Source organism: Gracilinanus agilis, chromosome 6, assembly GCF_016433145.1.
Source record: "Gracilinanus agilis isolate LMUSP501 chromosome 6, AgileGrace, whole genome shotgun sequence".
NCBI classification, from domain to species: Eukaryota; Metazoa; Chordata; class Mammalia; order Didelphimorphia; family Didelphidae; genus Gracilinanus; species Gracilinanus agilis.
This window is the reverse complement of record NC_058135.1, coordinates 176103262-176117241: the sequence shown is the minus strand read 5'-3', so window position 1 is coordinate 176117241 and position 13980 is coordinate 176103262. Positions and strand designations below refer to the sequence as shown.

The window sequence follows — 13980 nt, the reverse complement described above, 5'->3', positions numbered from 1 at the left end:
CACCTAACCCATACTACTTTGGAACTAAAAATTAGCATTAGTTCTAAGATGTATGGGTTTAAAATTATTTTTCTTTTTTGCTCTTTATTGAAAATGCTTTTATCAGTAATTATTACCTCCTATATGCCAGGATCTGTACTAATCAGTAGACAAAATAGAAAAAAATGAAAGAACTCTTCACTTTTAGTTGATTGGAAGAATATGTTTACATTTAAAAAATAAATACAAACTAATTTTGGGTGGAGGAGGAAATTGGAAGTGAAGGAGGGAAGGGAAAGACTTTATAAGGAGAGATCAGGAAAGGCAAGTTAGAACTGGGCTTTAAAGAATGCTAAGATGATGAGGATGCTAAGAGGATGCTAAAGAATGCTAAGATGAGGAGGGTAGTATACTTCATGCTGGGTGGAACAGGCTTTAACTCTGGCTTGTGTGAAGAACTTCAAGGCCAATTTGGCTGGACTGGAGAGAGTGAGAAAGAAAGTAATGGATGTTATAAGCCTTTAAAGATTGTGGAGCCTGATTATGAAGGGCTTTAAATGTCAAATTTAGGAATTTGTATTTATCCCACAGCAGAATTTCTTAACATTGATTCCATGAATTGAGAAAAATCGATAAACTGAATTGGTTTCTTTTTAAAATCCCTTATATTTATGAATTTAAAAAACATCCTGACAAGGAGTCTTTAGGCTTCATTAGAATGCAAGAGCTTTCAGACACAAAAAAGTTAGGAATCCCTTTCCTAGAGGTAATAGAGAGTTAGTGGAGACTGGAATTTATTAATTAGGGGAATGGCATACTCAAACTTGTACTTTAGGATTATTTCTATCAACTTGCATTTATTGTTAATTGGCACCACTCAATGTTAAATATAGATAAAAGAAAATGAAGTAATTCCTGCTTTCAAGGAACTTACATTCAAAATAATATTAATTTACTTTTATTAAGCATATTGTATAAGGCATTGGGATACAAACACTAAAATTGAATCAGGTCCTTATTGTCAAGGAATTTTCATTTTATTGAGAAGAAAAAAAATGTACACACTAAGAAAATGTTAGTTAACAATTATGTAAAGAAAGTTGACAAATGTTTCCTGCTTTGAGGTGCTCACAGTCTAATGGGGGAGAGAGGAGAAATAGGGAGAAGAAGGAAGGATGACTAAGAGGGAAGGAGAGTTAAGGGATTCTTGAATAATGGCCTGGCTACCATGATATCTGATAGAGTTTTTTATTTTGTCTCCTTTTCTCTTTCTAGCTTCATCAGCCTATATTTGGTCCCTGTTCCCATTACTTAAGTCCCTAATTAGTTAGCTGTTTAGTTATCACTAAGATAAAGAAAATTTTATACTGCAGAATTTGTATTAAAAATTTTATAATACAAAGAATGAGACTAACAGGTATAAATTTAGGGATCCTGCCTATTTTGCCATCTAGTCTATTTTGGGTTAGGAAATAGTTAAAGAGATGATCTGTGTAAAATCTATTACAATTCCTAAAGTTCCATTTTAACAAACTCTCCTGGGTATACTCGTGTCTTGTTATGATGTAGAATTTTGTAATAATATATTTTCAGAAGTTATGCTTCAATAACAAACTATGATTCTGGAAGACCTAAGATGAAACACTATCTCCTGGCAAATGATGAAGTTAAAATGCAGAATATGAGATTTCTAGGCATGACTAGTGGAGGAATCTTACTCACTTGACTAACAATGGGTCTTTCTTTAATTGTTCATTTGATTAGGAAGAAAGTAGGAGAGGGAAAAAAATAAATGTTTATTAATTGGAAAAATATTTGTTTAAAGTAGAAAATGAAAAGAAAAACAAGTTGTGCTCTTAAGTTTTCAGAATCTGGAAATGAAGCTCTATGAAGTAAAATGACAAATGAAAAATGTTCTCCACTGACTTTGGGTGAGAAGTTTCATGCACTCATACCTCCAATACCTTTTTGTGTTGGCAATAATTAGATCTTTGTTTGGGATTCTTGTGTTTATTTTCTCTTGTAGCGAAGGCTGATAGGGGTGTTTGAAATGAGGCTGAAAATTGCTTTCATGATGAAAAAAATAGCTGAGTTAGAGGGATCAACTGTCAATCTCTTTCTCATTGTCTGTTTTGCAAACTACTGATTAACAAAACTATTCATATAGAAGGGGGGGAAATAGCTTTGTTGTCCAGAAAGTTCTTTGTTAATGGTGGTCTTCTATAGTGGTATTTTGTTCATCTGATGAGAACCACTTTTTTGTATCTGCACAATTAGTGGTTAGTAAAATGGGTAGAATATATAGCTACTTAAGAAATAATTATTTAGATTATTATTAGATTATTAGATTATTTCTCTGGTTTCTATTTTTATGTCATTCTCCAAAGAACATTCCTAAATTGTGAAATTTCTCTGCAATGCAGACAGACATGTTTTATGGTCAATGGGATGGAATGGGATATTCTCTTTGGCTCTCATATTCTGATTCTTGATCTCATTTCACACTCTCACCCACACTAAAAACTGTCATCTAACACTTATAAGTCAGAAAGCTAGTTACAAACCAGCTTTTACAACCTCTATCCTAAAAATCTAGGAACTACTACCTGAAGTTAACCGGAATATAGAAAGGCTTATATCGTTATCATTGTAATACTATTTATCGTTATGTTATTTTTAGAAATATTCAGCTCTAAGCTTCATAGATTTTTTTAAAATTATTATAGGTATAAATCACTATCCTTAATATACTTGCAAATTTTGTGATCATCACTGGTCAACAGATGCAAATGTTTCTGTCTTGGGTATTATTAGTTAATATATAATCAGCTTTAATCTTTGATTCCACTCCTCAGTTTATCTTTTGTCTCCTTTCTCAGTAACACAGATAATTAATATTGGGTAACCTAATAAATGAACCAATGGAGACGGGAATTTATTGATACTTAAACATGCAGCCAACTGCTTTAGGATTATCTCAACAAGTATTCATTAATTATTTATTTATTGTGTGCCAGGCACTGCTCAATGCTAAAGACACAAAGACAAAGAAATGAATCTCTGCTTTCAAGGACCTTACATTCTCAGTAGTATTAATTCACCTTTATTAAACACTGTAAAAGTTCCTTCTCAAATTTCTTCTTAAATTCTAAGTGTGATAATGATTTTGAAAGGCACCTAGGAAAAAAATGAAAAAAGAGAAAGAAATAGCCTTCGGTAAATTTCAGTTTGGTTGAATTCCTAAATTGTAATTATTTCTCAACTAAGGCCTACTATGTCCTAGGTACTGTGTGCTAGGCAGGGAAGATAGGAATACAAAAGCTAAGGTGCCCCTTATCCTCAAGAAGCTTAGGGGAAATTGTAGATACAGAAAAAATAAATGGAAGGTAATTTTTTTGGGGGGTGGTAAGAGGAAGGCCTTGTCATTTGGGGAGAGGACAGGAAAAATATTGATCTTAAAGGAGATGGAATTAGGCAGTTCTTAAGGGCAGAAGTTAGGAGGAATACATTCCAGTCTTGAGAGAATTGCTTTGATAAAGACCACTAGACATGGGGCAGCTGGGTAGCTCAGTGTATTGAGAACCAGGCCTAGAGACTGAAGGTCCTAGGTTCAAATCTGGCCTCAGACACTGCTTCCCAGCTGTGTGACCCTGGGCAAGTCACTTGACCCCTATTGCCTACCCTTACCACTCTTCTGCTCTGGAACCAATACACAGTATTGATTCCAAGACGGAAGGTGAGGGTTTAAATAAGCAAGGGTATAGAGCAGTGATGGCGAGTCTATGGAATGTGTGCCAAAAAGGGCACACAGTGCCTTCTCTGTGGGCATGCCTGTAGTCACTCACCAGAGTTCTTTACTAAAATGTCAGAGGGACTGGGGAAGACTGCTCCCCTCATCCTCTCCATGTGCCTGAGGACATTTCTCACATGACCTGCTCCTCTGTCCAGCAGCCAGCAGGGAGTGCTTCCTCTCTCCTCTGTCTGGGGTAATGGGGTTGGGGGAGGCATGCTGCATGAGGCAGTCTATTGAGTCTGTGGTGAAAGTGAGTCTCATGGTAGGGTTGGAGAGGAGCTAGGTTTGAGGGAAGCATAGCTCCCAGCGTGGCACACAGCTGGAGGGGAGCAGAGCTCTGGGGCTCTCCACATGCACCTTTCTTCACCTGTCCCTCTGTCCAGCAGTCCAGTGGGAGCACTTCCTCCCTCCCCTGTCTGGGATAGGAGGGGCCAGGGAGTGGGGTGAAGTGGAGGGGAGGGGCACAGCACTCCATGGCGGTGGGGGTGGGACCCAGCTCTCTGTCTCTAAAAGGTTCACCATCACTGGTATAGAGGATTGGAGAGCAGAAAGACTTGAGACAGGAAGAAAAAATAGAAGGTTGTGCCATAGTCTAGGTAAGAAGTAATTAAGTTTTGGTTGAGGGGCAGGAAAGATGCAAGAGATATGAAAACAGAATTGATATAACCAAAGAGTCAAGCTCCATTCTGAAGTTGTGAAACTGGGTGACTAGAAGGATTATGTTATTCTTATATGGAAATAGGGAAGTTAGGATGAGTGATAGGTTTTGGGTCACAAGATGACTTTTCTTTTTGAATATGTTGAATTTATGGTGCTTATGGTGCCATCTGTTTGTAAATGTCCAATGGGCAATACTTGATGTATAACTGGAACTTAGATTAGGGCTAACTGTATTGACCTGGGAGAAAGCTATAATGAATGCATAGGAGCATAATAAAGTAGCTAAGGTGGCATGATGGATAGAGTTTTCTGGTCATAAAGTAAGGAAGACCTAAGTTCTGATGTGGCCTCAGAAACCTAACTAGCTGTATGACCCTGGATAAGTCACTTAACCTCTGTCTTCGTCTGTTTCCTCATATATAAAATGGAGATGATAGCAGTATTTACCTCCCAATTAGGTTATTAAAGGATAAAATGAGATATTTGTAAAGGGCTTTGCCAATTTAATGCCTTATATAAATGCTAACTAAATATTTTAGGAGATCAACAAGAAAGGGTGTAGAGAGCAGTGTGCTCTCTAAGGGAGCAGGATACAGATGATAATAGAGCAAAGAATAATGAAAAGGATCCTCCCAGCTTGTAGGAGGTGAAATGAGAGAATATTGTCATAGTGGAGAGTGTATCCAGGAGAAAAGAGAATGGTCGTTTGTGTCAAGTGTTTTACAGAGGTCAAGAAAAATGAGGAGTGAGAAGAGGCCATATGATCTGGTCACTGAGATATTTTATATTTTGGTTGAATGAGATAGGAAGCCAAATAAAAGGATTTAAGAAGTAAGAAGTGGCCACAAAAACAAAAGGAGTTAAAGCCATCTTTACTAGAAGTTTTTTCTTCTGGCAGAAATGAGGATAGATTTCATACGGTAATTTCAGGGAGAGATAGTATATGCCAATTGAAGTTTTTGGAAGGAGAAAGGTAGTGAGGGGAGGAAGGCTTGAGAGTACCAGATTAGAAAGATTATAGATTTGAAGGACTAGACCATAGAAGGTCTAGTCCTAGCCTCTCATTTTATATATGAGAAAACTGAGTCTGATAGAGGTTAAGTGACTTTCCTTGGGTAATATGCCATCAAGTGTCAGCTGAAATCTCAGAATAGTTTTTTATGTATATATTTTCTTAGTGCATTGGGAGTAGTAGTCTTTCATATGGTTTTTAATAATTTGCCTTTCTTCTTTTGAAAATCTTTGTTTTTGGGTTTTTTTTATTCCCTTATCCATTGTGCTTCTTGTCTTAGATTTGTGTTAATTTCCTGTATATCTTGGTTATAAGATCTTTATATTATAGATAGTTGATGCAAAGATTTTTCCCTAGACCACAATTTTTCTTTTAGCTGATTGATTTTGTTTGTGTTGTTAGTTTTCAGTTTCATAAAATTGAAATTTTCATTTGTGATCACCTTGTTTGGTTAGAAATTCTTCCCCCTAGCCCAAGCTGAGAAAGATAGTTTCACTCATTTTCCTCTTATTATTTTTTTAAAAATAATATGACCTTTTTATAGGACTAAGTATCCTTTCATGTAAATCCAGCAAGAACTAGGGTGAAGGGGGGAAGCTCCTCCTCTATCAACCATTCATTCTATTCTTTTTTTCCCCCCTCCTAAGTTAGACTAACTCCTGCTACCCATTTCCCATCCCCCTTCACCTCTAGAAAGGAATGTACTGTCTTAGTTACATTTCAGCAGTGGGACCTACTCTCACCTTCCCAGTGTTAGTGGGCTGAGCACTTTTAGCACTCACTGACAATCTATTGCTTAAACATGCTAGGAAATTAAATATCTTCTTACTTGCATAAAATTTATGCTTTTGAAAAGAGTTTTAAAACTTCATTGAGAATTTGAATTTGTAAAATGTTTTTTAAACAATTGTAGAAAATAAGAGCTGTGGCATTTTAAAAACAGATGTTTATTTGTTGCTTACTTAACTAATTTTTTTTCTGTTTATTTTTAAGACGAGCAAAAATCAAATTAAAGTAGATCTTGTAGATGAAAACTTTACAGAATTAAGAGGAGAAATAGCGGGACCGCCAGACACACCATATGAAGGCAAGTAATATATTTTTGTGTAGAGTATCTTGTAAAGTAGGGATTTTCTTGATAATTCAATAGTTCACAATTTGAAAATTTTTTCAAAGTTAGAGTTTGTTTATGATAGTCATTTAATTGTTTTATATGTTATTTAATATTTTAATTTAAATGTTATTTGATTTAGGCTTTTTCTTCTTTAAACCTAGATATACTTTTTATTTAAGTAAATAAGATTTAACAGTTCATATTTTGTTTATATAAGCAAGATTTGGCAACGCATGGTTATATTTTCCATATAATTGTAGAAGATATATACTATATCCCTGTCATAAAATATTGACATTATTATCTACTTTGATATCTGAGATGTGTTTTACTTAAATTTTTTAATTTGCATTATTTTATTTAAGTCTTCACGTTCAGCAGTCTTATTTTTATGCATACATTTTGTAATATTGAAAGGAAGTCTGGTGAAAATGAAATATTTTTCATTGTTGCAGAGAAATTATGAATGAAAAGTGTAAAGAGAGACATAGATCCTTGTAATTCAATTGGTCCACATGATTAATTTGGCTGTTTATTTTTATCTTGAAGTGTTGAATGGGGATCCTGATATTTATGATAAAATGTGAAGACTTATTTCTGGGACATTAGACATCCACATTCAAATTTAATTGACAAATATACTTGAGAACTTCAAAAGATTTATGATTGCATTGATTTGGGTACTCCTTCCCACACAGATCATAACCCATTTATATTGTAAAAATTAGTTTGATGAGGTGCTGTGGCTAAAACAGTCTTCATGTGGGCATTCAGTTGGAGATATGTCATAACCAGGCTGCTTGCAAAATTACAAGATCTGGGGGGCAGCTGTGTGGCTCAGTGGATTGAAAGCCAGGCCTAGAGATGGGAGGTCCTGGGTTCAAATTTGACCTCAGACGCTTCCCAGCTGTGTGACCCTGGGCAAGTCACTTAACCCCCATTGCCTAGTCTCTTCTGCCTTAGAACCAATACCCAGTATTGATTCTAAGATGGAAGGTAAGGGTTTGAAAAAAACTTTTTTTTAACAAGATCTGGAGCTAGAAGAGACTTAAATAATCATCTATACTAATCCCCAAATTTTATAGGTGAGGAGATAGGTCCAAGAGATTATGACTTATCCAAGGTCATGCATATATTCACCAGATGAAGCCAAAATTTGAACCCAAGTCTTCTGACTGCAAATCTAATGCTTTTTCCACTCTACAATACTGCCATTATTCCAGTGTGTCCTCAGTTTAGGCTCTGTTGTGTACTTTGCAGATACACTGTTGAGAATTAGTCTTTAGGAGCACAAGGTCAGTTCTACAGTGCATTTACAGAGGAATGACTGTAGTAGCATACAAAAACATTTAAAAAGCCAATGCATTTAATTTAAAAAATTATGGTTTTGGATTTTTATTTATCATATCCCACTTAGATTGCTATAACAATGCCTTAATTGTCAATTGCTCGATAAATATTTATTAGATTGAACTATATTGGAATATAGATTGGAATATGTGCCTATATTCATGCTGGTTATGAGGATGATAGTAATTATATTTTGTGGAGTGTGACATAATTGCTAAAAATTCTTTCAGAAAAAACTTATTAAAATAATACTTAGAAATTTTTTTGGAGGTTTCTTAAGTTTTCCTTATTAACTGTTACCAATTTTAACTTATAAATATCAAAGTATCTATTGCAGAATTCATGATATATTCTTTGTACCATGTATCATCATGGGGAATAAGCTGTTTGGTATATGATAATCTTTTTACTAGGCAAAATTTTACTAGCAATCTGTAATACATATGTGTATATATATATATATAAAATGTAGTTGCTTTGTATTTAAATTTATATATAAATTAGAAATATATTTGTTCAAAAGCATACAATTAAATATGTCCTTTCTACTTCATTGATACTGTAGTAGGACAGGTCCTAATTTCATTTACAAGATATTATGTGCATTATCTTGATAGCCTTTAAAAATTTTTTTATTTGGATAAAATTTTAGTTCTAAGATTATCAAATTATAAATATACTTTACTTTTTCTTATTCTAGAGTTTGGAAATAAACATTTTTGAAAAACTGAGCTGCAAAGAGAGAGGAAAAAAAGAGGCAGTAGAGTAATGATTTATCTTACTGCTTCAAATGAGATGGTTAATTAAAAAAATATTTACTTTCTGTCTTAGAATTGACACTAAATATCAGTTCCAAGGCAGATGATTTGTAAGGTCCAGGCATTTTGAGTAAGTGACTTGCTAAGGGTCATAAAGCTATGAAGTATATGAAGTTAGAGTTGAAAACAGGACCCCATAGCCTCAGGTTTGGCTTTCTGTCCACTAAGACTCTTAAAATGCTGCTAGGGTATTCTTTTTGAAAGGCTGATTTTGGTAGCTATTTATGGGATTTGTTAGGCAAGATTGCAAACTGGGTAACCATCTCAGTAGTAACTAGGATAGCATGGCAAGTGTCTGTTATTTATGACTATTATAAAAAACAAAGCTACTGAATATAAATTGCTACTAATTTCCTAAATATCTTTTGAGTTGTATAATCTTGTGATCCAGAACTATTTCTTTTCCATTTTGATTTTGTAAAGGCTGCATTATTATGATTTCATTTAAAAATATTTTTAAACCCTTACCTGCTGTCTTGGAGTCAATACTGTGTTTTGGCTCCAAGGTAGAAGAGTGGTAAGGGCTAGGCAATGGGGGGTTAAGTGACTTGCCTAGCATCGCAACTAGGAAGTGTCTGAGACCAGATTTGAAACCAAGACCTCCCATCTTCTAGGCCTGGCTCAATCCACTGAGCCACCTAGCTTAACCCATTGCTGTGATTTTAAATGTGTGGATAGTATTTTTGCTTCTTCAAAATAATAACTTTTTCAGAAGTCTCTTGGTTCTTCAAAGTCATTTTCTTGACTTTGTTTGGGGTTGAGGTGTCAAGCATGTATAATTTCAATGGAAAACCACGAACTTTATATCTTTACATATCTGTTATTAAGTGTAGTATGAACTGATAGCTAGGTAGTTCAGTGGATAGAGTGTTAGGCTTGGAGTTGGACAGACCTGGGATCAAATCTGGCCTCAGACACTTTTAGCTGTATGATTTGGGACAAGTCACTTAACCTTGACAGTCTAGCCCTTCCTACTCTTCTGTCTTAGAATTGAGACAGAAGATAAGAGTTTTAAAAAAGTATGAACAATACATATAATAGTAGATTTTCTTGTATTTCCCTGATGTGATAATCTTCTAATTTTCTTACTTTAAAAATATCTCCATAATTATAGCTATAGCTTTGTTCTAAATTTGACATTTTAAGACAGTTATACTAGATATGCTGGTCATATGTTTAGTATATTATAAATGACATTTTAAGCCCTCAAAAGTACAATATGGCTTGTGTTAAGTATTCTATTATATGAAAAAGTTATACTTTTTATGAAAGATGGAGAGAAACAGTACCTGAAAATTTTTTAATCCAGTGATAATGAGATCTTTGAAATAAGAAAGAAAAAAAGGGATCAGTAACAAAGAACCAACCTGTTAACAAACATTTCTTTTGGGCAGATTTAGTTTTGCAAGTTTTATTTATTTACATGTTTTCCATACTTGTGAAATTTCTTAAAATTCTATGTTAATCATTTTTTCTTTTATTGACTACCATCCTTTTTTTGCTTTATGTTATCATGTATACACTGTCATAGGTGAGTTCTACTGGTTCATCAGTGCCTTGGCCACTAATGGGACCTCTTAAAAAAATTAGCAGGAAAAGGAGAAACAATACAGAAAAAGTTAGGAAGAAAAGTAACTTTCCTTTCCTATTGTCTTACTCAGTTACCCAAAATAATAGAGCAGGAAAGATTGTACTTGATTCAGATCAGTCCCCTGGATTTTTCTTATAACTCTTTCTGTGGTTTTGGGGAATGAATATTCACGTTAATACATAGTTTTCTATTTTTCTGAGTCTTGGTTTGTGAATAGTAATTGATAATAGCATCCTAGAATTGTTGAGGAGATCCTTAGAGGAAGTCCTCTAGTCCAGTATTTGAATTAGTATAGTAATTCCACTATAGAATCAGTGTATGGTTTGTCCATCTCATATGAGTACATTGTTCTTGGAGCAAAGAAGTCATTGGAGAGGTGGGTGTCTTACATTTGTAGGGTACTAATGAGAACACTTTTGGAGAGCTTTCCTTTTTATGCTGATCTGTCATTTCACTTAATTTTATTTTGCATACTACAGATTTTAACTAAAATCATTGACAGTTAAATTCAAGTGAAAATGTTCAATTTGAGTGTTAGCCACTATTTAGAAGCTAATAATGCAAGCCTTTTGTGGCTAATCTATATGCATTGGTTTTCTTCTTTTGCCTTTGAGTTGTTTTTCTATTTTTATCTGTAGTATATTTACCAAAAAGGATGCAGGAATGGTTAGTTAAGTGGTTCAGTGGATTGAAAGATAGGCCTGGATATGGGAGGTCCTGGGTTCAAATGTGGCATCAGACACTTCCTAGCTATATGACCCTGTGCAAGTCATTTAACCCCCCTGTTGCCTGACTTTTACTGCTCTTATGTCTTAGAATCAATACATATTATTGATTCTAAAAACAAAAACGAAAGGTTAAAAAATGAAGCAGGAGAACAAAAGAGGATATATTTAGACCGATCACTTTCCTAATGGCAGCTGTAGTAGAAAAGTTAATTGAAAAAAAGTTGGCTATTCTTGGAGCTATGGGGTGGTGAATGCTGTATTGATTTAGTTTGTCTATGTTATCTTGGTTTTGATTACCATAACTTAATAGTTCTCTTCATGTATGCCTTCTATATTGGATGATTTGGTTCATGTCTGCTATAAATTTTAATCAAAATAAGTCACTTTTTTTTTTTTAAAGCATGGCTTCTTGACCTTTCAGGTTTGTCTTACTCAAACTGACATGATCAAATGTAAACATGATTTTAAAGATTTATAGAAATTTATTTGGTTTAATATTCCTAACTTCTTAATTTTTTTTAGGAGGAAGATACCAACTAGAGATAAAAATACCAGAAACATATCCATTTAATCCCCCTAAGGTATTGTAAACATATTTTTGTGCATGACCTTTTATGATATTTCACATTTCTTGGCCCATTAAGTCAACATATATTTCAGCAGTTATGTTCCAGTTCCAAAGCTATTTACTACATACAAATTGTGAATGTGTAGAGGATTTTAGAAGCTGTTGGAAGGAGGATTAAAAACTTTCTACTTTCTGGAAGGCAACAGAAAGTGCTATTTAGTATGACTCAGATCCTTGACATGGAATTGACAATATACTCACAAGAACTGAGGGGTTCTAATTACCCTCAAAGATCATCACTTGATATAGATGGGTAGGTGATGTTTGAACTATGGATATATGGTTTTGATGTGAGCGGCTTCTTTCCTCTTGATGCTACCAATTTAATTGAAGCTTTTACTTCTCAGCTCTACAATTGCACTATTTCCTGCTTCTTGTTCTTTCCCTCTCCAGTTTCATTCTCTGTATTCACTACCAAATTAATCATCCTAAACCACTTGTCTGATGCTATCACTTTCTAATAGAGAACTTCAATTTTTCTTGATAATTTTGACTTTTCTCATTATATAATCTGACTTTTTAATCAGTCTTCTATAACTTGGCCCTAATCTCTCTTTTTCATTCTCTCTGATTGGAATTCTTCTTCTGCCTATTAAACTCATTACCATCCTTCAAGGCCTAGATCAAATTCTACCCCTTTCCTAACATTTTACTTGATTTCCTTGTCCATAGTCCACCTGTACCGTTCTCACTTCTCCTAGATTGGAAGTTACCATTTCTTCCTTTCAACTCCTTTATAGTACTTTGATACTCTTATGACTTTTACTTTCATTTACCTTATGTTTATATACAAATCTTATCTCAATATCTTGATACTAAGGTCTTTGAGGACAGGGGTTATGTCTTCACCTTTGTAACTTCTGGAAGGACTAGAATTATACCTTGCATATTTTATGCTGTGAATGAATTTCATTTCTCCTATTACAGTAAGTGAATGTACTCTGTAATAGTGGTTTCAGGCTTTCAGGTTGCCACTAGGAAGAATGGTGAGTGTATAATATTATCTTGCCTCCGTTTCCTGGGCAACATATAAGAATTATCTTGTGCTTATTAAATACTTTTAGAAAGATTCTGGGTATATAGTCAATGTCAAGAGTGGGAAATAACCTTAGGGATGGGGGTTGAAAATTTAGAAAGATGAATACCTTCAATATAAGGACTAGCTTCTTAAAAGGAAAAAGTAAAATTAATACTATCTTCTTGCTTGGGTTCCAATCTTATCTATTTTTTTGGGTAGTATAAAAATGTTGCATTTGATGCTTTTTTTTCTTTTCTTTTCACATCACTATTATTACCTCCACTTTCTGCCCCTCCAGAGCCCTTTCTTGTAACCAGTATAGTAGAGCAAAATAATTACTTTAATTTACTATGTCTAAAGGAGGGAAAAGGCATTTTATTAAGTGGCTACTATGTGCTAGGCATTGTGCTAAGTGCTTTATAAATATTACCTCATTTTAACTTTGAAAATGTATGTCTTGTTCTTTCTCTTTTTTTCAAATGATACTTCTTCAAACTTCTAAAATTGTCATGGTCGTTGTGTTAATTATGGTTCTTATCTCTTTCAAAGTTGCTTTCCCTTTTATTGTGGTAGTCCTTGTATATATTTTCCTGATTCTATTCACTTCACTGCATCAGTTCATACACATACAGGTCTTTCCAGGTTTCTCTGAAACTTGTCTCCATCATTTTCTGCATATGTTTTTCAGCCATTCTAACTGGGAAGCTATTTGTTATAACAAAAATTCATATGATATAAATATTTTTTTATATGTAGTCATTGTTTTTTTTTTAATTTAGGGTAAATGCATATTAGTAATATTGCTTGGTCAGAAATCTTGTGCAGTTTAGAAAATTTTGAGATCTAGTTCAAATTGATTTCTAAAATTGTTGATTCAGTTCACAGCTCAATACACAGCTCATTAGTGTTCATGTTCTCTCTCTCTCTCTCTCTCTCTCTCTCTCTCTCTCTCTCTCTCTCTCTCTCTCTCTTTCTCTCTCTCTCTCTCTCTCTCTCTCTCTCTCTCTCTCTCTCTTTTTTTTAAACTCTTATCTTCTGTCTTGGAGTCAATACTGTGTCTTGACTCCAAGGCAGAAGAGGTGTAAGGGCTAGGCAGTGGTCACACAGCTGGGAAGTGTCTTGAGGCCAGATTTGAACCTAGGACCTCCTGTCTCTAGGCTGCCCCCTATTCCTGTTATAGCCCTTCTAAAAATGTTCATTTTTCTCTTTTTGGTCATTTTTACTAATCTGATGTTTGTTAGATGTGATCTCAAAGGTGATTTAATATGCATTTCTCTTGTTCTTTGCTT

At 34.3% G+C, this 13980-nt stretch overlaps 1 protein-coding gene across 4 annotated transcripts in view; it reads left to right on the top strand.

Moving 5' to 3' along the window:
• Window positions 1-13980, top strand: part of UBE2K (ubiquitin conjugating enzyme E2 K) — an 80441-nt gene that overhangs the window by 22298 nt on the left and 44163 nt on the right. For 3 of the 4 annotated variants that reach the window (XM_044680407.1, XM_044680406.1, XM_044680409.1), the window contains exons 2-3: window positions 6438-6531; window positions 11568-11626. The exons of the other annotated variant lie outside the window; for it this stretch is intronic. In XM_044680407.1, the coding sequence (XP_044536342.1) occupies window positions 6438-6531; window positions 11568-11626 (153 nt within the window). The remainder of the gene's footprint in view (window positions 1-6437; window positions 6532-11567; window positions 11627-13980) is intronic. 4 annotated transcript variants of the gene reach the window in all.